Genomic DNA, 26,941 nt, shown 5'->3' on the forward strand with positions numbered 1-26,941 from the left:
GCCTTGTGTGGGAGAGGCCAAGGGAAAAAGTAGGGGCACATTTGGGGAACCAGGGAGATACCTTAAAAAATAGTTTTCTCGTTATTTATAGGTGAAATATGGTGCTAAGCTTCTGTTTTATTTAGAGTCAGATTACCAGGGTTCAAACCCAAGAGTTTGAACCCAAGAACAGCTTGGGTTTATGGAAGTTGTGACCTTTGAACCTTTTCTTTTCTCCATATCGCACGGATAATAACAGGGTCTGCCTCTTGAAGTAGCAAGGATGAAACAAAGCAGTGAATATAAAGAGTTCAGATGGGGCTGAATGTAATCTGGCACGTAATAAGAGCCCAATAAATGCTACCAGCAATTATTACTATTATTCATTACTCATTATTATCTCAGCACTTATCAGCCTCATCCTTACGGAATTCTATCCTGCAGACACGGTGGATCTTCCTCTAATTGCCTCCCATATTTCTCTCCTCTTCCCAGACCTCTGCCCCTACCCTCCTCAGGCAACTCATTTGTCTCAGGATTTTACCCAGAGACCCATGGACAGATATTCCTAGTGTTGAAATCATCACAGAAGTTTTCTTCTCCATGGGCAGAGGCTAGAATGAGGCATTTTGGACATTATCTCTATTATTGGAACATCCCTAATATATTCTAATTTACAAGTGAGGAAATCGGAGCTCAGAAAGGAAAGTGACCTCTGTAAGGCCACTCAGTCAGCAAGAGGCAGAGCTGAGTTTCAGGCTCAGGTCTGTGTAACCATGATGTCCCTTAAAACTCAAAAATAAAGCATCCATTAAGCCCCCCCACCCCACCTCCCCCCACACACATAAAACACCATTGACTATAAAAAATAAAGAGGGCTCCAAGTTAGGAGAGCACTGTGATTAGGCCCAGTGCAAGGAGAGCCTGAGGCTCTCAAAGAGACTCCTTGAGTCTGCCCAGTGTCTAAAAGTGTCCTCTAACCTCAAAGGAACCTCTGTTCCCCACCCCCTAACCCCTAGGCCTGTGGCCGGTGGCAACACAATGTGACGGTATTACTTTGACTGTGGCCATGTGGTGGTGAGGAAGCCCTGACCCCCTTCCGGCCTCTTTGTCCTGTTTAGTGCTCCATCTGCAGCCCACTCACCAGCAGCCCGGCTGGTCTTGACTCTGAGGTGGAGGAGTAAACATCTTGGGAATCTTTATTAGTTTATTTCTGAAGATGGAGCCTGTTTGTCCCTGGGGCCCCTCCCTCTTTTATGGCCTCCAGCCCTTAACAAATTCTAGTGACTGGAGAGAAAACCGCTTTCTACAGCGGATCATTAAAACACCACCATAAACCCAGAGCCATAAAATATTATTTGCTGGGCATAAAAGGGGGGTAGATTTTCCCAGAATGACAACCCAGGCCCTGCTTTCTCCCACTGGGGAAGGCGGCACAGGGATGTGATCGTTCATAAATTCCTTATCTTGCACTCTGTTTTGTGAAATGACCCCTATTGGGAGAGCAGCCAAAAATATTGATTTATTTATTCCATAGACTCAGAGGCGTTCTTAATGAGTGGAGCATGGCAGTGCCTTCCCAGTGTGTCTGCGGATGACTCAGTCAGTGTGCACACACCCAAATGCACACATGGTTTGCGAGGAGAAATTGTGGAGTTCCAAAAATTGGAGGTCTGTCAAATAAGAATCTTCAAAGATGGAGATGAAGAGGTAACAGTTTCCCTCCTCCCAAACTGCTCACCTCCCAGCCAAATTAACCAATATCCATGGTGGGACTGGCTCTTAAAACTGAGCCCGGCTTTCCAGAGCAGAACCTGATTGCAGGTTCAAAGTGGATTTCCAGTTGGTTCCCCTAAACATTTTCCTCTGGAAATAATCCCATCCTCCATGCATGCATTCATTTGGCCATTCAACAAAACTACTGAGCACTTACTAAGTGCCGGGCACTGTTCTGAGCACTGGAGTGAAGCCATGAAAGACACGTCACAGAGCTTACTGCATCCTTGTGGGGTGGCGTTTCAGCACACCCATTATTCATATCATCAGATAAAATTCACAATCTTTTATCAGAGTCCTTGGGGCCAGATGGGTTTGTCAGAAATTTTGGAATTTTTTTTAAGGATAAAATGGGGCATATGATTATTTAGTTTGCAAAGAGCCCCAGTGAGGTCTGGGGAAGTACCCAGTAACCCAACACCGTTCATATTTCTTCTGTGAAAAGTATGAACATTCACTCCAACTGGGATAAATTAAGACTATAAATGGTCTTGTCATGTGAGGTCCAGCTTGGCCACCAAAAGAGCCTGAAAACGTATTTTCAGAGCTGCCTTTTGTAGAGCAGGTATGGCATGCCCAGTGCACGCCAAGTCCTCCTCCATCCTTGCAGTACATTCCCACCCTACTCCTGATTTTCAAGGTCACCTGTTTCATTTTCACTGCTCTCCTACCAGGTAGGTCATTATATTTCTGTTTTTCTCTGTTGTGTGGTGAGGTCATTATATTTCTCTGGGGTTTTTTCATTTGCATTGTAACAAAAATCAGTATTTTTCTTACTGTTTGTAGTATACGTGTGTTTAAGAGGATCTTGAGCTACTGAGAGGCTAAATGACTTGTGTAAGGTTTCGCAGCTAGAGAGTGGCAGGTTTGGAATTGGAACTCCAGCTTTCAGAGTTCACAGTCTTAACCATAACCTAACACCAGTTTCCACTAGAGGAAAGATAGCACAGAAAAATAAAACTGTTGGGGCTATGTCTACTCACACAAAGGCAGTCTGAGAGAAGCAGGCAATTATCCAGATAATTCAGAATAGAGCAATTGAAAAAAAGAAGGTTTGTGGTTGTGTGGCTAGTGTTTCTGGACTGGCTGTATGGGTGGAGCAAATTCTCAGGTCAATGGCTCTGCCTTTCACAGGAATAGGCTCCTATTAAGTGCCCACCTCCCGTCACTCATCACTCGGGTTATGCCGAGGCTTCACCCTTTGGGAGCTCCATTCTTAGCCAACTTACTTACTGCCACTTCTCGGTGCCTAAGCTCTGAACTGGGTGCGCGGAACGAATGCCGCAGAGCCTCTCTGGGGTGCCTGAGGAGGGTGTGCTCCCCATGGCCCAGAGACTCCCAGGTTGCAGCCGCTGGGCAGAACAGAGCTGGGGAGAGGGAATTGCGGAGGGACGCCGCCCAGGGGCGATTCGCTAGATGGAGACCCTTCTTTGTTTAGCCCCTCCCTCCTGAGGGCAGATCTAAGGCTAGATTGGAAAACTGGAAAATGCCCGCGGGTCGTTAAATGGTCAAGGCCTAGAGAGGGTGAGGAGGAAGGGGACTCAGGTGAGTGGTTGATGTCCCAAGGGGAGCTGTGATAACCTTGGGCTCCCTCTCCTTCAGGCCGCGTGCATACCTGGTAAAAGAGAGCGTGGAAGTTGCAGTTTCTGGGAAGTCCATACTGCCATTTTGGTAAACCCTGCAAAGGAGGCTAAGACTGTGGAGGGGTACAGTCAGCTGGGACAAGTAAGGGCCAGGAGGGGACTTGCGAAGGGTGAGACAGCGTCGTTGGAGCCTCTCCTCTCGCGCCCTAGGGTGGTAAGCCAGGGATGGGAGTGGGGGACCGAAGGAACAGAACAAAACAGCCATGGCCCCGAAGTACCCAAGCTACGGATTTTGCGCCTTAAGGTCAAGTGTATGCCAGATGTATGGCGGAAATTGAATCGTGTGTGTGTGTGTGTGTGTGTGCGCGCGCGCGCTGAGAACAAGAATTGCACTCCAGTGTGACGCACAGTTTGGAGGTGGCGCCCCTGACATGGAGGAGGTGGGGGACATGTGTGTCCCAACCCCGCGCAGCCTGGGTCCGCAAGACCACCGGTGTCTGGAGTGCCTAGAAGTTGCCGTGCCTCGGTGGAACCCGGTTTTGCCGAACTTCTTAGGCTTCTCACCTGAGACCAGCCAAGATCCACCCCGCAGGACAATGCGACACGTTACAACCAGATGCTCAATCGCGCACCCCGGAACCCAAATCTACACTGGGGGCGTTGCAGAATGTATACGCCTACCCTATTCTCCAGCCCCCAGGCTTAGTGACCCTCCCTCAGAGGTACAAATGGGGAGGTGGTCCTACTAGAGGTTCCGTGGCATGGCTGCAGCTCTCGTGCACCCCTAGTGCGAGCTCAGGGGTCCAGTCCGGGAAGTTGGGGTTCAGCTTTCATCGGGTAAGCGGCTTTGGAAGGAGAGAAGAGCGCTGGGCGGCGGTCAGGCAGCAGATGCGGAGTGGACCTCTCTCTTTAAGCAGATGCCTGGGGGATGGGGAGCCGAGAGAAGGGGGCTAGAGCAGGGAGTGTATTCCGCTCCCCCTGCACCCCAGCTCGTGGTACGGCTTTAAAATCCTGCGGAGTTTGTCATAGGTCGGCCTCACCACGCATGCGCATAGGCAAAGTTGAGGGTTTTTTTCTCCCCTCCAACCCCCCCCTTCTCTTTCCAGCCGCTTTTGGTTCTGTAACTTAAAAAAAATTTTTTTTTTCCCTTTGAGAACACCAGGGGAAAGAGGAGTCCGGAGAGAGGGAGGGAGAGAGGGAGGCAGTTGGCCAGGAAGGCCGGGGGGTGGGTGGGGGGGACGCGGTCCCTGCGGTCGGTCAGTCTGTCTGCGGGGCGCAGGATCGCGTGAAAGGCTGCTGCAAGTTCCGAAGCGCCGCAGAGTCCGGTTCGGTGAGGCCGCTGCCGAGCGAGCTCCTCCTGCCGCCGCCGCCGCCGCCCGTGCCCCGACCACCCGCTGCCCGCCTGCTTGCTCTCCTGCCCCTCCGGCCCCGGCGCCAAACGAGGAGGTGGGCAGCCGCGCCGGCCATGGACCGCCGGAGCTGAACAGCCGCTGTGGAGCCCCTCGCCCTCGCCCCTCCCCAGCCCCACGGCCGCGGTGCCCTCGCGGCTCCTCGCCCTTCGCCCTGGAAAGGCGGGGGAAAGAGGGGGATTAACCAGAAGAGAGAAAGAAGTGGGTGGGGAGGGGGGAGCCAGTGTCTCCCCTGGGGCAATCGCCCATCGTCTCCCGAACCCACTGGAGGCAGAACGAGGACGTCGAGGACGACTTTTACCCAGTTTGCGCCCGCCCCCCCCCCCCCGCCTTTGCCAAACCCTAAAATGAAAGGACAAAAGTTGGCGCCGACTCTTGCAGCTCGGATGGCGACTTGTGCGTTTTCAGCGGCATCTCTCGGAGAAAAAACCGTGCGCGTTTGATTGTTCTGTGGACCCCAGGCTGCAGTGCGTGTGGGTGTGTGTGTTTGGGTGTGTGTCTGTGTGTGTACACAGACTTAACAAACTCATTCGCGGCCACAGGATCAGCGCCTGGAAGCAGACGTTTCGGCCACAGACTGGAGAGGAGGAGCTGGAGATCAGGAGGCGTGAGCCGCCAGGAGTCTGTTGAATCCGTGGTGTGAATGAACTGGGAGCACCTGGGCGCACGGGTCGCCTCCCCCACTCCCCGCCCCGGGGCCAGAGTTGACTTGTGGGGCATTTTTTTCACCATCTTGTGAAGAATTTTTTTATTATTATTTGTTGTAAAGTCTTTTGCACAATCACGCCCACATTTGGGGTTGGAAAGCCCTAATTACCGCCGTCGCTGATGGACGTTGGAGAGGGAGCGCCTCGCTGCGGAGCAGTCGCCTGCGCGCCCTCTCTGGACCCGCGGCTCCCTTGTTGCGCGCCGGCCCAGCCCTGTTTCTGCTGCTGGCCGGCGGGTTTCGGCGCCCCCTCGGTTCTCGGGCGCATCCTAAGGCTGCTCCGGCTCAGGCACCCACACTCGGGCGCCAGTAACTGCTTGGGCTCCGATTCACTGAGCCTGCCGGACGCTCCCAGAAGGAGCCCGCAGCTCTGCGCTGGATCGTCCCCCCAGGCTTAACCCGGCCGCTCCGCTCGGATTCCTTGGCTGCCCTCGCTCCGGTGGCGACTTCCTCCCTGCGCCCCCTCCCCCTCGCCATGAAGGTAGGTGTTCTGTGCGCCGCCGAGGCTCGCCACTTTTTTTTTCTTTACTTTTTTTTTCTTCTGGAAGTTAACTGAATCTCCCCTCTTCTGCCCCCACCTCTTCCTATCCCTCCATTTCTCCTTCTGCCTGGAGAGGCTAGAACTCCCGCGTAGCCGGCAGGGACCCCTACCTCTTCACCCCCGCCACCCCCCACGTACTGCCTCTGTCTCCCGGGAGACCTCTTCTTGTCCCACCAAATGTTCTGCAAACTTTTTAGACTTTGGAGAAAAAGTGGGGAAGAATCGGGCAGAAAAACAGAACGCTTCACGGACGACTTTCCTTTTGCCCTGAGAAACTCAAGTGTAATTTACTATGTATATTTCAGTAACAGGATAATGATTCAATTCAACAAATATTTACCAAGTGCCCACTGCGCCGGCACCGAGAGGGTGTGTGGCCGAGGCTCAGAAAGGGGAAGGGGACTCCTTGGTTGAGAGACCGTGATGCCAGACAACAGGCCGACTACCCCAGAGCAGCGCACCCCCAGTCCTCCGCAGCCGGAGGCCAGGTTGCAGGCTCGTCGTGGCTGGGGAACTCAAGCGCTGCAGGCCCTGTGCCTTTAAGAGCGCCTGGCGGGGGGCCAGCGCGCACCCCGGAGCGGGGAGCAGGGTCGCGTTATTAGCATTATTAGCCGCCACTGGGTGAGCTCCGCACTTTGCAGCGGTGATGGGGGCGGGGAGTGCTGGCAGTGGTGGCTCTAATCCTGTCCGCTGGGAGAGCGCGCCCCGGCCCCCTGCGCGGAATCTGCCTGGTCCTTTAGAAACATTTGGGCCTCCGCGTTGGGAGAGCAGGCGGGGGGCAGTTTGTGAACTCTTGTTTGTTTTAATTGTCAGTTGTATGTTAAAGCCGAGTCACACACTCCGAGGGTCACCGAGAGTTCACTTTTACAAAAAGTTAACATTTCTTCCTGCAATTTAATTTGCTATTTTCCAAACAACTTTTCTTCTCTGTCCTCTAAGCTTCGGTCTTTATTTTCATTTTTCTTGATCTTTCTCCTTTTCAGTTTTCTAGAAAATAAGGTTGGAATGGGAATTAAGATGTTTCCTAAAGCAATTACCCTCTTCCCCTCAAAAAAGATTAAAAAAAAAAACAAAACAAACTTGGAGACCCCGGCCTTGTTTTACTTTACAGTCGCAGTCTGGCATCGGGGCCCCTTCTCTCTCGCATTTCTTTAAGTGGACAACTGTTTAGAAGTCCCTAGGAGCCAGCAGTGGGATCGCAGCTCCTCAGCCCCTGCCCTCCCGCCAACGTTCAAGGCTGCTCTAAGCCAGATGCGGAGGTTTTGCTTCTAGGTTGTCTCTGCCAGAGGAGTTCCGAGGGGGAAATGGTGAGAGCGCTCAAGCGACGGAAAGGCATTGGAAATTGTGTCCGAGTGTGTGAATCTGTGCCCTAAGTGTTGTGTATGTGCGTTGGGGGTGGGGGAGTAAAGGGTCAGTTGTTCTCTGGTCTTGGATATACTAGCCTTAGCCCAGCCCAGTGCCACAAAGGAGGACCCTCCCCAGGAGGCCCGGCGTGAGAGTCCCTTGCTTTTTCCCTCTGCTCGGCGGAGCGCTCCGGTGCACAAGGGGTTAGCACTGTGCGCGCAGGGCTCAGTTTGTCCCGCTGCCTTTTCTTCCTCGCGGTACGGTGCCGGCTGCCCCCTGTTGACCGCCTTGAGGTAGGACGTCTCAGAGTCTCCGTTCCTTGGGGCGGGCGGGCAGCTGCTTGCCTCTTCCTCTCACCTCTGGCTCTGCACATCACTTGGCAATCACCGGTCCTACTCTCCCGGGAGGGCCCCTCGGAGGCCCACAAAGGACAAGCTGCTCTGCGTGGCCGCTGCAATACGGAAGGGATCAAGGGTCCGACCCAGCAAATGGCTCGGGCAAGTGGAGGGTTGGTACCTCCTCTCCAGGGTGTAGAAACGGGAGCATCGCCCTAGGAGGCCTCCGGTTTGCCCTTGGCGCTCTCACCAGTTCTCTCTGTGGTTGAAGACAAGTGGTACTTTATCTCGGCCTCAGTTTCTTCATCTATTAGTGGAGTTGAAGCTGCCTCTGAAGAGTCGGGGTTGAACTGTTCTTTAATTTTTTTTTCTCCTTCCTCCGACATTCACCTCTTCTGGACAGAGTTGAGAGCCTGTCTAGAGAGAGCTAGACATCTTGTGTGAGAAGGTGTAAGTGGTATTTGTGTGTGAGTGAGAGAGGGAGAGCGAGAGCGAATGAATTGTCTTGCAATCTGGAGAGCCTTGTCGGGGTGCATGGGGGAAGGAGGGAACAGAACTAGACTTGGCCGCCATTCTTCCCTTGGAGACTCCCTGTTACTGGACCTGCTGTCAGATCCGAGTTGGAGCAATCAGAAGCTGCACACCTTATTTACACTGATTTGGACTCCAGGAACTCCCTTCTCCACCTTCTCTCTCCTCTCCCCCACCCTCCCCAACATGCAGTGATGTGGACACATTCCGGTGGTACGGAGCAGTCGCTACTCCCTTGTGCCCATGCTAGAGGTGTAGGGGAGCTCCGGCTGCTTGTCAGCTCCACCAAAGTGGACCTCCTATCATCTTGGGCCAGTCCATCCTTCATAGTCCCTTCCGCTTCTCTCGGCGTTCCCGGGGGCAGGACGTCCTAATTTTGTGGCTGCAACCAAGTTTTTCAACCGCAGTTTTCTCCATCTCTTTCCTTAATGTAGGAAGATAAAGCAGTGGGGGGGGGGGGGAGTTTATTTCCCACCAAGAGCTGAGATTCTTGGAGCGTCCTATGCTTTTCTCCACCACGAGTCCAGGTCAATCTAATTTCTTCCTTCCAGAGATTTCCGCTCATCATTTCCGCTCACAGAGATTTGGAGGGCGGGGAGGGTGGACGGCAAGAGCCTAGTGAAAATGGAAGGGGATGCCCAGACCTTAAGCGCCAGTGGCCGAGGGCCTTAGCCTTCTTTGCGGAATTTCTCTTTAGAGGCCTCGGACTAGGGTGCTTCGTGGGTTTGCATGCGCATTCTGAACCTTTTTGCCGCCTTCGAACGTCCTCTAAGCTAGCGTGACGGTTTCCTCCCTCTCGCCCCTCATCACTCTCAGCTTGTTCGCTAGTTGATAAAGTAGAGTTAAGGAACACTTTTAATGCGAAGGCTTTGGAGGAGAGACAGAATAAGCAGCCTCTATGTCCGTCTGTTCTGGGCTGGAAACAAGGGCGCACAAACGCCCTACCCCCACCTCACCCTCCCCTGCGCTTGAACGTCTCAAATGCCCCCCAAGCCCTCCTCCCCATCGCACACTGGGAACAGATTCCAAGGATCCTTACAAAGTCAGCTTCCTAGGGCCGTGAAACTGTTCAAAACCTTTTAGCCCGTTCTCTCGTAAACTCAGCTTCTGCCCAGAACTTTTGTTTTACCCTCGGTTTGACAGTCTCCGAAGAGGTCTCGTTTCGTGCTTTTTTCGGATCGGATCTCTTGGTAAACAAGCAGGGATGTTTACCCTACAGAGTCTGTGTATTTATTAGTGAGTTTGCTGTGGATTCCTTCAGTCTTTCAAACTTGTGGGGCCTTTTCTGGGTTGCGCGGGGATTGGAGTGGGAAGAGGGCCAAGGTGTTTCCGGGCGAGCGCACGGGGTTAAGTGGAGACGAGACTCGCGGGGCTCTCCCGCCCGATCCCCTTTGGGGCACCTCCGGCCTACCCTCAGCCCAGAGCAGAGACCCGAGTCGCGGAAACCAAATAGCCCGCTCCCAGTTGGCGCCAGCTCTGTGAACGGGTGGACTCTCCCCGGGGTCGCTGGGCCGAGAGCGGGTTCGGTTTGTGTGGCTTCGCCTCTAACAAAGAGATCCGCAGTAATCCGCCGAATCTGTTATCAATTTCTCAGCTGCCCGCGCCCCGCCCCGCGCGCCCCGCCTGTCGGGAAGCTAGGAAAGTGCGCGCAGTCGGCCCCGATCTCCGCAGCCGCCTCGGAAGCACGTCGGAGCGTGTGTGTGTGCACGCGTGAGTGTGTGAATGTGCGTGTGTGTGTGTGTGTGCGCGCGCGCGCGCGTGGCCTTGACCGCCGCTGGGGAGAGACTTTGCAGCCGGGCCTTGCGTAAAGGCAGCCTTTGCAGCCTTCCCCCTCCCCTGAAGGAAACTTGACACTTCGGGCGGGGGTAGGGAGGGAGACCGAACCTTCTCTCTTTGGCTGGGGAAACCCCAGGTTTCTATGCTCTGGGATGCGGCCCCAGCTTTGCGGCGTTTGGGGGCACGAGTGGGCCATAGGCGCGGAACCCTGGGTAGCTGGCACTAGGACCACATAAGCATTTCCTCTCGAGAAGCCCCGAGGAGTCCGGGCCAAAAGGGCAGCTGGCAGGGAAAAGCCATGGCGCGTTCCTGAGCCCATTTGCGTTTCCACCTCTGCCTAGGTCCCGTCAGTCTCTTTCCCGGCGCAGGTTCCAGGCCAGGCCCTTCTGCAGCCTGGAGAAGGTTCACCTTTCCTTTTCCGAGGAAGGGGCTCCCTTGGGGGCTGCGGGCGGCGCAGTGCGCCGGGCTACTCTTATCAGAGATGTAAAAAGAGATTTTGGAAACCCGCTCCTCCCACTCGCAGCCGCCACTGCCTCGCTCCACCGCCGCCTGCAGGTGGAGAAGTCACCAGTGGGGAGGACCGGCTTCGAAAGCTTCCAAGGCCACCCCCTGCCCCCGAAATTCTTCACAACGGGGATGTTCGCCGCCGCCGGGGCTCTCTGCGCCCTGGAATCCAGGAGCTCAGCCGTGGTGCGGGAGCCAGTACACCTCTGGCTCCGCCGGGGACTTGCTCGCACGGGCTCTGGCCTCGCCCTGCACCTTCACGTTTCGGGACTGACCCAAATGAGTCTGAATTGGGCTGGAGGGTGGGGTAGCGGTGTTCGGAGACCAGGCTCACGGTGCCACGATGGCGAAGTGGTCAATAGACCAGGACCAAAGGAAACTGGAGTCCTCCTTTGCTTCCTTTTCCCCTTCGTGGCAGCTGCCAGGAGTGGGGACAGGAGGGGCCGATAGGGAGATTGAAAAATCAGAACGAGGGGGGTGGTTGTGGGGAGGGCAGGGCAGGGATCCCCTCTCTGGAATCCAGAACTTTCTTTCCTCTGGGGTGTATCCCTTCTCTGGGGTACACTGCATCCAATGAGGATGAGGCCGAAGGCAGGGGAGAGGGCACTGTGTTGCGGTCTCCTTGGTTGGCAGAGCCTCTCTCTGCCCCCATTATCTCCTGTGCCCCCCACTTCCGTCTCCCCACTTCAGTCTGGCTGAAGAGCATCGTAAGGAAACCCAGGCTGCCCTTCCTCCCCCTCTGGAAGTGGCTGGCCCCAAAGCTGGCGTAAACTGATTATAAAACAGACGATGTTAATTCCGAGCCGCATTTCCCAGCTGGGCACTCTTGCGCGCGCTGCTCCCGGGGGCCTCGCCCCCCACCCCCTGCCCTTCCCTCCCACGTCCTGCCCCCACCCCTGCGCCGGCCACCCCGCCTCCTCTGCAGCCACCGGCGGCGCGCTCCACTCGCTCTTACTCGCCTTCTCGCTCCTCTCGCCCATGGAATTAATTCCGGCTCCACTTGTTGCTCGGCCCAGGTCGGGGAGAGGACTAGGGTGGCGGCGGGTTCCCGAGTGAATTTCCGAGGAGGGACCGAGCACGGCGCGAACTAGAGGGGAGCGAGGGGGTGCGGGACGCGAGCAAGCAGGAAGGAGGCAGCGCCTGGCACCGGGGCTTTGACTCAACAGCATTGAGACATGTTTGTAATCGCTGGCGTGCCCCGCGCGCAGGATCCCAGCAAAATCAGATTTCCTGGTGAGGTTGCGTGGGTGGATTAATTTGGAAAAAGAAACTGCCTATATCTTGCCATCAAAAACTCAAAACGGAGGAGAAGTGCAGTCAATCAACAGTAAACTTAAGAGACCCCGGATGCTTCCGTTGTTTAAACTTGTATGCTTGAAAATTATCTGAGAGGCAATAAACATCTGCTCCTTTCTTCCATCTCCAGAAGTCGATTGGAATATTAAGCCCAGGAGTTGCTTTGGGGACGGCTGGAAGGGCAATGTCTTCCAAGTTCTTCCTAATGGCTTTGGCCATATTTATCTCCTTCGCCCAGGTTGTAATAGAAGCCAATTCTTGGTGGTAAGTTCGTTCTATGTGCATATTAATTTTTTTTAAAAGATTCAGTTGTATGATGCTGCAGTATTTAAAGCTGAATCGTGAGTTCGGGTGCATTCATCTAATATGTGTGTAATGTGTTTTATTTATATATACCTTTAAATCAGAATTTTCTTTTAATTTGCTAACACTGTGAAGCTTATCTAGCTCTATAGGGAATCGGGACCTAGAAATGTAGACCTTTTTCTATGAGGCCCTTGGTCAGATGTATGCTTGTAGTACAGCATGGAATAAAAAGGAACTGAAATTCACTTCTCTAATAATTGTAAGCCTATCTATAAAATTTACTTTTTGCCACCTCTAGGTAGTAAAAATGAGTTCCAACGTTTATTTTCTGTCATTTGAGGTTATTAACCTTCAGGGTCTGAAGCAGGCAGGGTTCTAGGAAGACAACTAAACTCCAAGTGGGGAGGTATTTGGGGCTTGAAATTTGATCAAAAGGAGGTTCACTTGAAGTAGTCAAATGTCCCAAAACGAGGGTTTCTTTCCGGTAGGGGCCTTGAGGAGAGACTGCAGTATATCCAGAGGATTATTTTTGACGGTGTTCTGGATATTTTTTCGCTGTAAATGAACAGCATTTTTCTGACTGTCAAACATGACTTCTGTTCACTGGATACCCCGTCTTGGGTCCTTCACAATCACATAAGGAGCCCTTTTAAAATGTCCAGGATGGGGGAATTTTCTTTAGCCTATATACTTGTCCCACTGTTCTTCCCTCAGTCAGAAGGAACTGTTATCTTCTACCCGTGTCTAATTGTGTCTCCTTTCAGCATTTATACATTTTTAAGGCAGATCAGTCCAATTTGTGGGGCAAAGTGTGTCACTTTCTCCAATGGCAGAGGCCCATCCCCTAGACTGCCATTTCCCCCCTTTCCGTGTGGATTTCAGAAATTTTGGTTCAGGTACATGGCAACAAGGGGCAAGGAAGGGAGTGAAAACTCTGAGGAGCCAGATGGTGGGATGGGGGCTACACAATACCTCCGTTTTCTGAGCAGAGTTTAAACAGAGGAGTTTTATGAAGCCCTTCTCATACTTTGTCATGAGGACAAGCAGGAGAGAAAAAGCATCTGTGTGCTTAAAACTCTGTATTGCTGACATGTTTTCAGGGGGCCCACCTTGAGAGTTCACGTAAATCTTGAATGCACATCTCCCCCCCCTTTTCAGGTCGCTAGGTATGAATAACCCTGTTCAGATGTCAGAAGTATATATCATAGGAGCGCAGCCTCTCTGCAGCCAACTGGCAGGACTTTCTCAAGGACAAAAGAAACTATGCCACTTGTATCAGGACCACATGCAGTACATCGGAGAGGGTGCGAAGACAGGCATCAAAGAGTGCCAGTATCAATTCCGACACCGGCGGTGGAACTGCAGCACCGTGGATAACACCTCCGTCTTTGGCAGGGTCATGCAGATAGGTAGGAAACCATTTCACATATTTTTAACTAACTGTGTGTATAAACTTTTCTCCTAGGAGAAGTCCTTGGTGTTATTTAGAAGCCTGGTGAGGAGGGACTCACTCGTCCATCAGGGTGGTGGCTTGAGGATTTTGTCATTATAGCTACTTGTGTTCTTTCCTGTCCTCACACCTAATTATACGTTTTGGTCAAATCAGGAGGTGGGGGCATCAAAGATGCATCCATTTTTTCTGCACACCTAATTTTTTTTTCTAGAACGCATTTTGTTTAAAATAGTAGCAGAACCCTTATTTTGGTTTCTTAAAAGTGGATGAGGAAAGCTGAGTCATTTATAGCCTTTTAATCTTCAAGATGCTTTAAGTGTTAGAAGTTTCCTAACTTAAGCCACAATTCAAATGGCCCAAGTACTGAACTGTCATCTTTCAGAACACTGAATTTGTTGGCAGCATATAAGGTTTTCACTTTTCTAATATAAGGAAAGACTTCCTAAGGCCATGGAGATATATGTAAATATATCTTATCTTATATAAAGCTTTATTTTTAGTCCTAGAAACAATTTTAATTAGAAGTGATCCAGTTTACATTTGTGATGGTCACTGATATAAAAGCACATGCTTCAGATCTCAACTTAGAAACAAAAAAATTTTAATGTCTCACTCACAGTCTAATTCTTTATTTTCTTTATTTTAAATGTGTTTTTGATCTTGTTAGTCCACTCAGGGAGGAGGTGGCATTAAAACTGGGCTGAAGGCAAAGAATTTGGAAAATCACTTTGCCTCCGGTTTGGTTGAACAGCATAGGACACAATCTGACAGATGTGGTCCTGTGTGTTTTCTAGTGAGTATTTTCACTCTCTCTACTTTTATGCAAACAAGCCCTTATAATTAATATGACTGCAGTGACTCCTAAAATAAGCAGCAGTTTTTCAAAGCAATTAACTATTTATACTGACTGAAGATAAAAAGTTGGCTTAATATCCGTCACGGATGGATAAAATGCTTTTTTAGAAACCTGAAAAGTGCATTCATTGAGAACAAAAAAAGAGTTGTCAGTGGATGTTTGAGCCAAGCGGCTTCCCAAACTAAAATAATACAGGACTGGAAGCTGTTCCTCTAATTGAATGGGGAAATGGTCTGCAGCTTCAGCCTGCACAGTTTCATAGGGCTTTGTCCTTCCTGTTAATGATTAAAATGTGCTAATGTATATACTGGGATCTGAATCTAGGAGCTGAGCTTCAGGGACACCAGGACTTTTTCCCTAAACACGGGCTGCCTTATGTAGTTAACTGGGGGTGGAGTGGAGGTTTCATTCTCCTGCATTTTGAGATTCCGTCAACTATAACTGCTTTTTAGCTATATTAGGATGGTGACCTGTCGGCCTTTCGCCCTCACCTTCGCCTTTATCTATTCCCCTAAACTGTCTTCCTCTCCAACTATGGAAGCACTTTTCCACGTGTATCTGGGTTAGTGAAGAACCATACACCTCTGATGCTAAACCAGGAAGGGAAATGGTGCTGGGAACTGTTCTGTGTAGTCACTGGAACACAGCTTTAAAATCGTCTTCATTCATAGCCTGTTTGGGGCCAAAATGTTCAGAATAAGCTATCATTTGCTAAGGGATTTGAGTTCTGCTGAAGATTTATTTAAAATGTGGTCCAAAGAGCCTGCTTCCTCAGGGAACAAGCAGAACCCTGGGGACAAAGGCCTGTATTTAATTGTCCCCTGTAAGTACACTCCGTGGTCCTCAGCTGTGTGGCACTGCCGTCTGGGTTGATGGGAAGTAGGCAGGAGTGGAGCCCTCCTGGATCCTACCATCAAGTCAGCTGAGGTCCTGGGAGGATGAAAACACCTCTCTTGCCACATGTTCCTCAGGTGCCTGAGGCCTCAGAGCAGAATGCTGGTGGGGACTTCTCTTTGCTATTTACAAAACACATGGAGAGACGAAAAACAGAATAGGTTTTTATAGATGAGGAACATGGACCCAACTGTGGAAAGGTTCCTTAACTTTCAGTTTTCTATTTAAGGGTATATCTGAAGAGAATGAGAAAAGGGAACCCTGAAAACACCTTTGATGCTAGGTGTGTGGGTGCCTGCTCCAGAGCACCTGGGACACCAGGGACATGGAGGATAGTCCTTGTCTCTGAGGATCTGACCCCGTGATGGGGCCAGTGTCTGGCAAACTCAGGTGCCACCTCCAACCCTCACCTTCTTCCTGGAGGCCAATCGAGGCACTGTACACAATCACCTCATGAAGTGTCCACTCTTCCTTTTGGAAACTTTCTCATTTTGCATGCATGCTACCCCTTTCCTTCCCGCTTTTGTCTCCGTCTTGTCTTGTCTTTGTTTCCATGCTGTAAAAAAAAAAAAAAAGTGTAAGAAAAGGCGCCATTTTGAAGGAGAGTGAGGATGGGAGGAGATGTAGAATTCACAGGGGAGATGGAACTGGACGGGTAGTATCCATCCAGGGCAGCTGTAGCTCCAGGCTGTTAGCCAGAGAGCACTTTTTCAAGCTGACGTTGTCCCTGCAATGACCAATTAGCTTAGAGATTCGTACCAGGTTTGTATTCCTGGACAGAAAAGGAACTGGTCAAGATAGACTGATGAAAAAAGCAGCGTGGTTATGTTTTGTATAAAAGCCCTTTTATGCTGTAGATCTTTACAGGACAGTGTTTGATTTCTCCTATTGCCAGAGGATTGTTTATCTCTCTTCCTCTGGCTACCTCTTTATTCTACAAATCTCTCATCCTGGGACAGCATTTTCTGTATTATCAGCGGTAATCCTCCAAGCACTCCCGAGAATGCCTGCTCTCTTTTGCCTCCACTCCCCCAATGCTCTCTGCCTCTGATTCAAGCTAGATAGATGTCATACCCCACAGGAACTTTCTGGATCCTCCTGCCAACCACCAGCACACTCCTCAAGTTATTCATTTTTCAAAATGTGGGAGGGAAGGTCTGGTAAATCAGAACCATCGCCATTCCTGGAAGGGAATCACAAATGGCTGTGGATTGAAGTTGTGGAAGAGAAATCCAAGACCAGGGCAGCCTGCGGGCCACGTGAATTGGCGTGGCCGTCCCCCTGCAGGATGGCCCTTCTGGGTGGGGCTGAGCCCTGCCGTCAGCTGTTCTTGTTCTGCCCCCGCACCCCCCCAACCCGCTGCTCCACAAAAGATTGTTAGCAAGCTCTTTTAATATAGGTGAAACTGATTCTGGTATTCCAGGGCCAGAAGGGGCCTTTTTTTCCCCCTAGGCATCTAGTTCACTATACTTATTCTATAGTTGAGGAAAGTTAGGCCCCCCTCATCCTGCCCCCCAGACCCAGCCTCAGCTGGCCAGGTGTTAACCCTTTCTCTCTCAGTACAACACTTTAATCAAGTGACTTCTTGCTACACATAGAAATGTCTCCACATAAAAGCGGAGATTTAAATAGTCCGGGATCACCTCCATTTTTCTCCTTACAAATAGAGCTCCTGTAGAGCCCTTTTACAGGGAGACAGTATTCTTCACAAATTTTAGGGAAGGGGAAAATGTGTTTCCCCTAGGCTTGTAGCTTGTATATTCTTTTCAAGTTTCAGGAAGAATTTTTTCTTTTCTCCTTCTTGCTATTATCCCAACACTTTGAGGTAAACGCTGCGGGGGAGCTGCAGAAGTGACGTTAAAGAACAGCAAACAGCAGCCCGTTTGAAAAGGAGACCCTCATCCTCAGGAGTGAGAAATATTCAGGCCAGTCAGCTCCGGCTTTAAGAAGAGGCAAATTTCATTTCTAGCTCTCTAGGAAGCAGTTTAGAAACGTCCTCTGGGGAAGTCGGGAGCTTGTTCCGAGAGAGACTTCGTGCTGCAGGTGGAGGAGGGGGAAGCCAGGCTCCCTTGCCTGTGGCCACGCGGCGGTGTGGAGAGGGGCGGCTGCGGGGTCTGGCTCCCCTTGGGCCTAAGACTTCGAGAGGCTCTGAGCCTAGTGAATTCTGTGCTCCTGCCCAGTAGGTAACTCGGAATGAAAATAGGAAAGTGAGTGGGAAGAAGCCTACCCCAGTGCCGCGTCTTCCCTCAGTGACTTCTTTCGTGGGCATCTGGGGAAATAAGAAGTTTGTAATTATTTGCAGAAGAGGGATAGAGACAATCAGTGCAGCACTGCCGAGAAGCCTGCCTTGGGCTCTGAAACGTCAGAGCAAGGCTATCAGGGATCTGCTGCTCTGTCATGTGTTGCTTTTTCGTGTTGGGGGGGGGGGATGTCTCACGGCTTCCCCTCCAGGGGGGTCCTCCCTGCTCTCCATCCAGGAGGGCGGGGGCCGCGGAGTTGGCGCCCCCGCTGACCTGTCCTCGCCCGCAGGCAGCCGCGAGACGGCCTTCACATACGCGGTGAGCGCCGCGGGGGTGGTCAACGCCATGAGCCGCGCGTGCCGGGAGGGCGAGCTGTCCACCTGCGGCTGCAGCCGCGCCGCGCGCCCCAAGGACCTGCCGCGGGACTGGCTGTGGGGCGGCTGCGGCGACAACATTGACTACGGCTACCGCTTCGCCAAAGAATTTGTGGACGCGCGCGAGCGGGAGCGCATCCACGCCAAGGGCTCGTACGAGAGCGCGCGCATCCTCATGAACCTGCACAACAACGAGGCCGGCCGCCGGGTGAGTGTCCCCGTACAGGGTCCCTCCTGGTGGGTGGGGAGTGTCCCCGTCTCTGTCTTCCTCTCTTCCGGCCTCTGTCTCCGCCTCCCATCCTAGCTTTTCTGGTGTCAATCCCCGTCTCCCTGCTTCTGTCTCTTTTTCTTCACCCCGGACCCCTTCCCGCCACTACACACAGGCCTCCCCACCGAGGCCTGCGAGAGGGGACGCATCCCTCCGCGGCCATTCCAGCCAAGGTGCTCCTTCAGTGGCCTGAGAAAGATCTTTCTCTTCCTTTTTAATTAGTCCCCAGTGCAATTGGCCAGCCCAGCTCTGAAATCAAAATATTGGTAACATTGACTCTCCTCCCTGGAACAACTCTGTGGTTGGGGGGGTTGGGCTTCAGTTGGGGAGAGGGACTTACTTATCCCAGTAGGTGCACAGCTGAGAAAGCCCCACCCCAGCTTCCAGGGTTAACTTACCCCCCCTCCTCCTTTCCTCCGTGCCCCTCCTCGTGTCATCAGATAGCAGGCCTGATGGATTGAGGGTTTTTTAAAAAGAGCTTTTCTAGGAAAATGAGGAGCATTTTTAGCAGTGTGGAATTTTATAGGTCTGACCATCAGGCCAGTCAAGGGTGGCCCTGGAGAGAAGAGAGAGCCCCTCAGAAGTGTCCAGAAAGTCCTTGCAAGGCAGCCCCAGCCTCCCTGTTCCAGTCTCTCCTTCCCCTGGTGGGGATGGGAAAAGCTCCCCCACAACAGTTAAAAAGACCCTTTTTTCCCTGCGGTTAAACACATGGCACTTTATGGCTGCTTTAAAATGAAGGGGTGAAAACTTTTCCTAACTTTGGCAGCACTGAAAACCAGGGCCATTATTTTTTCACAAAACCCAAGGTAGGTGCCAGGAACTTTCTGGTCAGAGATTTCACTCTTTATTTTGGGGTGAGGAAAAGGGATGATAATCACAGAGTAAAATCTAGAGGACTGGAAGGGGCCTTCCAGCCCTCTGGCCGCACACTCTCATTTTGAAGATTAGGAAACTGAGGCTAGAGGACCATTTCAGGTTCTGAAGGACAATTAATGGATTGAGATGTAAGCCCAGGTGCTTTTGTAGAAAACTCATGCATCGCGGCTCAGAGTAAAGGGCTATAGGTTTTGAGATTAAAAGAATCTAGGTTAAAATCCCATTTTGTTCATTCCTTCCTGTTTCTGAGCCTCAGTTTCCACATTTGCACATCTGTCAAATGGACATTAGCACTTGGGGGGGTTACTGTGAGGACTCACTGGGATCAGACTGAACCTTATGAAATTACCAATATTTGACCATGTCTGACCTACCAAGTAACAATTTCATAAGGTTCAATCGAAGGGCTGAGTACAGTGTTGACCAGTAGTAGTAAGTGCTTGATAAACAAGTGACTAAACATTATGACGCAAAGGGCACAGGGAAGCCAAGATTATCTAGATCACTCCAGCTAACCTATTTCTTCTCAAATTGGATCATAAATATTTGGCGGTGTAGGGGAGAGACTAAGCTCTGCAGAACTTTACCTGTGGTGCCTCGAGGGGTCAGATAAATTGCTCCAGGGGAGCGTGGCCTCTCTTTTCTGAAGCCTCCCATTGCTGTGGTACCTGCGCTGCGTGGGCTGTCCCTCCTCATGGCAGCCGCCCACACCACAGTGGGCTGCCTGCCCTGCTCTCTGGGAGCCTCGGACCTCGGTCCTGTCCTCGCCAGGGGCTCCATTACCTTACTGTGTGCCTGTGCACAAGGTGCCCAGCACCTTGGACCAGAAACGCCTCCAGGACAGGTGTGGCTGACTCTTCTGTGCCCCTGTGTGGTGCTTTCATTCATCTTTGGGGATTGCTTAGGCTTCTCACACGATGAGAAATCTGCAGGGCCCCCAGCAACCAAGAAGAGTGGGTCAAGGGATTTCCGGTCCGAGTGGAGGGAGGGGATTTTGGAGAGTGGGAAAAGCACCTTTAATATAAATTCATTTAACATCTGCATTTTTAAATAGGTTTCTTTGCTCCAATTATAAAACTTCCAACAACAATGAACTGTGCTTGAATCCTGATGGATGGGACTACATGGAAGACCGTTTCTCTCCAGGAGAGGGGGGTGCGGGCAGGAAAGTTAGACATTCTGCCAGGAAATCATATTAGAATCTCCAAGGGACACTAGCTCTGGGTTTTCCTCAAAGGGGAGTGAAGGTTAAATATATTTGCAAAACCCTTCCTCAGACTTGCTGAGGGCCTGAAACACTACGTCAAGGGATTACACTTTAGGCACCCTTTCAAGAAAGCCCCTTATGCCTCCCTGGTGGAAGCAGCCTCCTCACTCACTCCAGCCTCCAGGTTCCTGACAAGCCCTCTGTCGTGTGCCCACACTGTGCCGGCTCTGCTGGGTCGCTGGCACAGGAACTGTGGGCAGTCAGCACTGTAACTGGGCAGCCAGCAGCTCCCAGACTGCTGGGCCCAGTGCTGTGGGGCCAGACCCATGGGTGTTGCCACTGTGAGGCCAGGGTGACCGGCCCAGGACTAACATCCAGATGCCTTGCCCTCACCACTCTGAACACTGGATTTACTGATTGGATCCTGCCTGCTAAGTACTTTCATGCATCTCCTGATTTTATCCTCGTAACAATGCTGTGAGGTTGGTACCATCACAGATGGAAGACAGAGGCTCAGAGGTGCAGCCAGTTGCCAGAATTCAGGGACAGAGTCACGACAGAACTGTGGATGCTCTTAGCCCCAGCAGTGGGGGTGGAGGGTAGGGACTGCGCAGGAAGGAGTGAGAGCACCCGAGATCCAGGCCCAGTTCTCCCACATTGAAGCTGTGTGACCCGCGAGGGCCACTTCCCCTCTGTGCATCACCGGGCCATCCTCTGATCCAGCCCGGGGTTACAACCTTGCCGGCAGGACTCGGGGAGATGAAGGGTGTATAGGCTCTTACCACAGTCCCCACACGCAGCAGTGGTGATAGTAAGAGTGAGGAAAGACTGAACTCACCCGGCCTGGGCTGGACACCCTCCCAGCCCTACCCCTTACCAGCGGGGTGTCCACGGCCAAGCCGCTGAGCATGAGCTTGGAGCCCACCTGCCTGGGCTCCACTCCTGGCTCCCCTCCTTCCCAGTGGTCGGGGAAGGAACTCACCTCCCTGGGCCTCACTGTCCTTCCCTGAAATGGGGACGAAACAGCTCTGTCCTTAGAGGCGGGTGGTGGGGATGAATCCAGATGATGCAGATGGGGAATGGAGAACAATCTCTGGGATGAGTGTTCAAGGTATAGGAATTGCTGCTAATGTCGTTTTTCTGCAAAAAAAGAAAAGCAGATGTTACAATTTTTTTTCTGTTCCCATTCAAAACCTGTGGTCACGATGATGATGGTGTGTAACGAGGGGCTGAGAGCATCTTTATTTTGCAGACTTTTAAAGACAGCAGCACAAGGCTGGTGGTGGTGGAGAAAGAGGGGGACGTAGCCCAGGCCCCTGGTGACCTTGGCTCCGTCCAGAAGGGGAGCTTTGCTCCCCAGCCCGGGCTCCTGGTGACTGTGTGTCTGCTGACCGTCCCCTTCTCCCCACAGACGGTGTACAACCTGGCTGACGTGGCCTGCAAGTGCCATGGGGTGTCGGGCTCATGCAGCCTCAAGACGTGCTGGCTGCAGCTGGCCGACTTCCGCAAGGTGGGCGACGCCCTGAAGGAGAAGTATGACAGCGCAGCGGCCATGCGGCTCAACAGCCGGGGCAAGCTGGTGCAGGTCAACAGCCGCTTCAACTCGCCCACCACACAGGACCTGGTCTACATCGACCCCAGCCCCGACTACTGCGTGCGCAACGAGAGCACCGGCTCGCTGGGCACACAGGGCCGCCTGTGCAACAAGACATCCGAGGGCATGGACGGCTGCGAGCTCATGTGCTGCGGCCGCGGCTACGACCAGTTCAAGACGGTGCAGACCGAGCGCTGCCACTGCAAGTTCCACTGGTGCTGCTACGTCAAGTGCAAGAAGTGCACGGAGATTGTGGACCAGTTCGTGTGCAAATAGTGGGCGCCCCACCGCCTGCCCGTCACCCAGCCCGACTCCCAGGACCCACTTATTTATAGAAAGTACAGTGATTTTTTTTTAAATATTGTTTTTCTTCCCCAGGAATTGCAACGGAACCATTTTTTTCTGTTCCCATCTGAGAATTCTGTGGTTTATTATTATTATAATTATTATTTGGCAATAATGGGGGGTGGGAATCAAGAAAATATTTATTTTGTGGATCTTTGAAAAGGTAAGACAAGACTTCTTTTGAAGGTATAGGATGAGGGGGAATAACACAAACCTTTACTTAGGTGTGTGCACATCTGGAAGGTAAAGGAGATTCTCCGTTTCCTTCGTCTCAACCATGGGGTCATATGGGACAGGTCCATCCAGCTGGAGGAGGGTGGTACAAATCTATGCACGATTTAGCGTCTGTGGCCAGAAGGACTGGTCAGCGCTCTGGTGCGAGCTGAAAGGTCTTGAGGGACAACAGCAAAAAAGTGAGACCCCCCACACCCAACCTCTTTCGCAGGGGCTGCCAGCCTGAAAACATTATCAAAGTGTTTATATCAAACATTATAATTTAAAATATAAGAGCAAGGATCTCATATCCCTTGAAGAAAAAGGTTTACCTTGTATCTCACTGTCCTCAAACATTCCACCTGCAGATGGTCCTATTCTAATAGCTACTGAAAACAGGAAGCAGGGAGGGGAAGCCCTAGAAGATAAAATTAAAGAAAACTTAATTCCTTTAAGTCAGTGATTTGAAGCTGTTCTAGAAATTAGGTCATCCGATTGGAAAAGGACCCGAGTGATTCTGGGTACTCGAGTTTTTGTTTGGAGAAGGGCAGGGGAGGTTGGCTCGAGTAAAAGGAAAACATACTGCCATCTTATTACGGATACCTGGTTAATAAATGATAACAATGAAAATAATAAATGAATTCCATTCACAGATCCTCAGCCCAAACAACACGGTAATGGTGTGCAGCGCAGCACTGCACCCAAGCTGAAAACCTCTCTGAGGGGGGAAAGGTAAAAGCCTCCCTCCCTGCTGGACCCCAAGGCCTCTGATTCCTCCGCGCCTTGCTGCCACGTGACACCGGCCACGTTTCCAAACAGCAGCTCCACTGGGTCCCCTTTGATGGTAGGGCAGGAAATGAAACATTAGGAGCTCCACTTGGAAAACAGTTTGCTACTTGGGGATTTTTTTTCCCCCTAAAGCATTTATTTTGAGGAGCAGTTTTCTATGTTTTCATGACATTACTTGGTACATGGACTTCAAAGGTGTGGCACTGTTTCCCTGTTATGATCCTGTGTTTAGACTCTCCACTCATTTTCCTATTATTCTGCAGGTGTACCCTAAAACTGTTCCTCGTGTACTTGAACAGTTGCATTTAGAAGGGAGGTAATGTGGTTTCATGGTGCCTGATATCTCAGTCTTTTGTATATAACATATATATATACATATATAAATATAAATATAATTATATCTCAGTGCAGCCCATGATTTAGATTTACAGTTTACTCTGGGGTTATTTTTCGGTCTAGAGCCTTGTTGTCCTTCACTGCAGTCCAACTGGGATTTTTCCAAACGGCTTCTGAGTTGAGCTGTGGCCCAGATGCCCTCATACCCTGAGCACCATGAAGCAGCCTTATTTCTGAGGAATCTGGAAGGTCTTACTGATACGCACGTTGGTTTTGCAGATTTATCTTCCCTGCCCTACCCCTGTTCTCAGCCTCTTTTCCGTACCGTTTCTGGAGAGGGCATTACTTGTTCTTGTTCGTTGTAGACGTGGGAATAGAGAGAAAGTCAAGCATTGTCAGTGTCTCTTTCCTTCGTTCATTTTGCCGAGTGGAAACCGGAGCCCCTTGGATCTAACGGTACCTATTTGAGTCCCTAAGGAAAATCCAGCTCACCTCATATTATTGCTAATTTAAAAATTTTTTCTAAACCAGGACACCTCTTTCCAAAGAGTGCCATCCAATGTGTTATCTCAAACTTCTACTGTTTTAAAAGTTTGGAAAGATACACATCTGCAACCCTCGTGGGCTTGGTGGCCTTCCTATCACCTCAGCCACCTGTGGCTCCTAACTTATTGCACAAGGATATTCACTCCCCCTCCGATGCAGTGAGTTGCAAGCAAAAGATCTTGAAATGAAAAAGCACTAATTAGTTTAAAATGTCACTTTTTTGGTTTTTATTATACAAAAACCATGAAGTAATTTTTTATTTGCTAAACCAGATTTTGTTCCTTTTTAGTGATTCATGTTTATGAAGAGAGTTGAGTTTAACAATCCTAGTTTTTAAAAGAAACTATTTAATGTAAAATATTCTACTTGTCATTCAGATATTATGTATATCTTCTATGGCCTTTATCCTGTACTTTTAATGTACATATTTCTGTCTCGCTGTGATTTGTATATTTCACTGGTTCAAAAAACAAACATCGAAAGGCTTATGCCAAATGGAAGATAGAATATAAAATAAAACGTTACTTGTATATTGGTAAGTGGTTTCAATTGTCCTTCAGACACTTCATGTGGAGATTTTTTGAGAAAACATGAGGGATAGTTTAGGGGTGACTACATGTCAGGATAATAGAAGAACAGAGAGTTTTACCAAAACCAAACTATTTGAAAGCTTCAAAAGAGTTCTATATGTAACCGAACAGAAGGGGAATTCTCTTTTCCTATGTACGTTCCTCAAAAAAGGAAATCAAGCAGCTGGCTTAAAGCTGGTTATAGGAATGCTCATTCTTGGAGCACTGTGCATGTAACTTAATTGTTTTAGAGCATGATGGTGTTGTAACATCTCAGAAGAACCGAAAAGGCACATGCTTCTAACCATGAGCAGTATTTTAGTCCAAAAAAGGTATCAGTGTTCACCACTGCAGCTAGCGTGCCTCTCTATTTGAAATTACTATGGATGGAGACTCTCTTTTGCCCCTCGGAAGGTAGTTTTATGAAAAGCCAGCCTCAATCTGCAGAGAATGAGGACTCTCTGGAAACTGAAGGTTTGTTGTGTTAAGTGCAGTTAATACGAGCTCTTGTGCTGCTCGAAAATGGGCAGCAGAGTCTGGCCTGTGACATGCGCAGATTGATACGTTAGCCTTTTGCTTTTTTTCTTTCCGGATAACCTTGTAACATATTGAAACCTTTTAAGGATGCCAAGAATGCATTATTCCACAAAAAAACAGTAGACCAACATATAGCGTGTTTAAAATAGCATTTCTGGGCAAATTCAAACGCTTGTGGTTCTAGGACTCACATCTGTTTCAGTTTTTCCTCAGTTGTATATTGACCAGTATACTTTATTGCAAAAACATATACTCGATTTAGGAGCGTCAGCATATTTTTTTTCTTCTCATCCTGGAGTGCATTTAAGATCTTCCCAATACAGGAAAATTAACAAAAATTTTATATATAGGCAGCGGTGAACAGAGCCATGTTCAAAATAGTAATTATGGGCTCAAATGAAAAGAAGACTCTTTTAAGCTTTAGGCCCACGTATCTTTGCAGTTCTTTGAGCCGCTGACCTCCTGAGACTGCGCTGCTTTAGTATCCCTTGCACACCCTTTCTCGTACGATTTGCCAATACAATTTTCAGTTTGTTTTTGCAAAACATTATCCAAGCCACCAGAATCATCAAATACGACACTCTAACAGGGCAAGTGCTCCAAATAAGAGATTGGTACTGGCTTTTAAAGATCATTAGCAAACGGCCCCCAAAGCCTGAGTGATCTAGAATTTAAACAGAGACGGCTAGAAAGGCACTTGTAACTTGGAGCATAGGATACAAATACACAATGAGGCATAGGTCTAACATACTGCATCATCACTGCGAAGTAGACATCTAAACTATTTCTTTAAAAAAGTATTTGGTAATCTCCCCTCTGTGAAATGGTGAAAACCAGATGCCATGCTTTGAAAGTAAGATGATGAAATGCATTTTTAATACAGTAAACATTTGGCAAGGCAGGAATTAAAACTTAGGAAAGAAGTCTTCCAATTTACCTATTTACACAGACTTTACATTTAACTCTGACGATTAGATATTTTAGTGAAACATTCTGTTAGCCAACTTTAAATGGATGTGGAATGATTAAAGATTGGTAGGTTTTTTTTTAAAAAAAAAGTATTTTAATCTAGAAGATTTAATTAATGTGCTGTCTCAGTATTTCAAAAGCAAAAATCGAATGAGGAAAATTGCATTTTAGACCAGTTTTATATGCCGTGTACAATTTGCTGGGCTAGAAATAAGATAAAGATTATTTATTTTGGTTATACCTTGTACTACTTTTCTATTAAAATCATTTTATGAAATCAGCGCGGTCATGTGTGTGTTTAGCAGCGCTGGTACTCGTGGCAGTTGAAGTTTGATGAGGGACTGCATGATTATGGCTTAGGGAATCAGGAAAAAAATTCACATTTCAGGCATGTAGATGATGTTATGGTTGAATCTCAAGGATCTGTGGTGTATTTTAATGCTCATCTTTCTTTTGCTTATTGCTGTTTTTTCCCCACTTGTTCTGCTGCTACTAATGTGTAAGAGAATTGTACTGGGAGATTATTATTCAGTGTAGGCTTTTTTTTTGCACAGTGACTGGGGATTCTGAAGGAATTCCAGGGCAAGAGAAGAAAGACAAGACTAATTTGGGGAGAGGAAAGAAAAGTCCTAGCTAAACAGACGGAATCACCTGGAATACTGCGCTGTCTGCCTTCGGCATGTCGCCGTGGTTGCCAGCCCCGGTGTCTAGCCAAGGTTTCTCCAACTTAGCGCCGCTGGCGTTTAGAGCTGACGGTTCTCTGCTGTGGTGGCTTGTCCTGTGCGGTGC

At 50.0% G+C, this 26,941-nt stretch overlaps 1 protein-coding gene and 1 long non-coding RNA gene across 3 annotated transcripts in view; one reads left to right on the top strand and one right to left on the bottom strand.

The window, feature by feature from the left end:
• Positions 1–5,079: 5,079 nt before the first annotated feature.
• On the top strand, positions 5,080–22,413 carry WNT5A (Wnt family member 5A). 2 transcript variants are annotated; one of them, XM_010980894.3, is made up of 5 exons: positions 5,080–5,934; positions 11,911–12,044; positions 13,245–13,495; positions 17,819–18,111; positions 21,666–22,413. In XM_010980894.3, exons 1-5 carry the CDS (start codon positions 5,929–5,931, stop codon positions 22,122–22,124), a joined length of 1,143 nt encoding a protein of 380 aa, XP_010979196.1. In that variant the 5' UTR covers positions 5,080–5,928; the 3' UTR covers positions 22,125–22,413. The 2 variants fall into 2 exon arrangements, with proteins under 2 accessions (XP_010979196.1, XP_031326424.1); XM_031470564.2 differs by lacking the exon at positions 5,080–5,934 and adding an exon at positions 11,264–11,500.
• LOC105089782 (uncharacterized) overlaps positions 22,408–26,941 on the bottom strand; it is a 286,658-nt gene continuing 282,124 nt past the window's right edge. The window contains exons 18-19 of the long non-coding RNA XR_010384838.1: positions 22,739–22,824; positions 22,408–22,584 (exon numbers count right to left, since the gene is read on the bottom strand). This is a non-coding gene — a long non-coding RNA (uncharacterized LOC105089782). The remainder of the gene's footprint in view (positions 22,585–22,738; positions 22,825–26,941) is intronic.

Source organism: Camelus dromedarius, chromosome 17 (assembly GCF_036321535.1).
Source record: "Camelus dromedarius isolate mCamDro1 chromosome 17, mCamDro1.pat, whole genome shotgun sequence".
In the NCBI taxonomy this organism is placed as follows: domain Eukaryota; kingdom Metazoa; phylum Chordata; class Mammalia; order Artiodactyla; family Camelidae; genus Camelus; species Camelus dromedarius.

Coding starts and splice junctions, on each gene's coding strand:
- WNT5A (XM_010980894.3), top strand. Junction 12,045..13,244: donor ATAGAAGCCAATTCTTGGTG/GTAAGTTCGTTC, acceptor CCCCCTTTTCAG/GTCGCTAGGTATGAATAACC. Junction 13,496..17,818: donor TGGCAGGGTCATGCAGATAG/GTAGGAAACCAT, acceptor CCTCGCCCGCAG/GCAGCCGCGAGACGGCCTTC.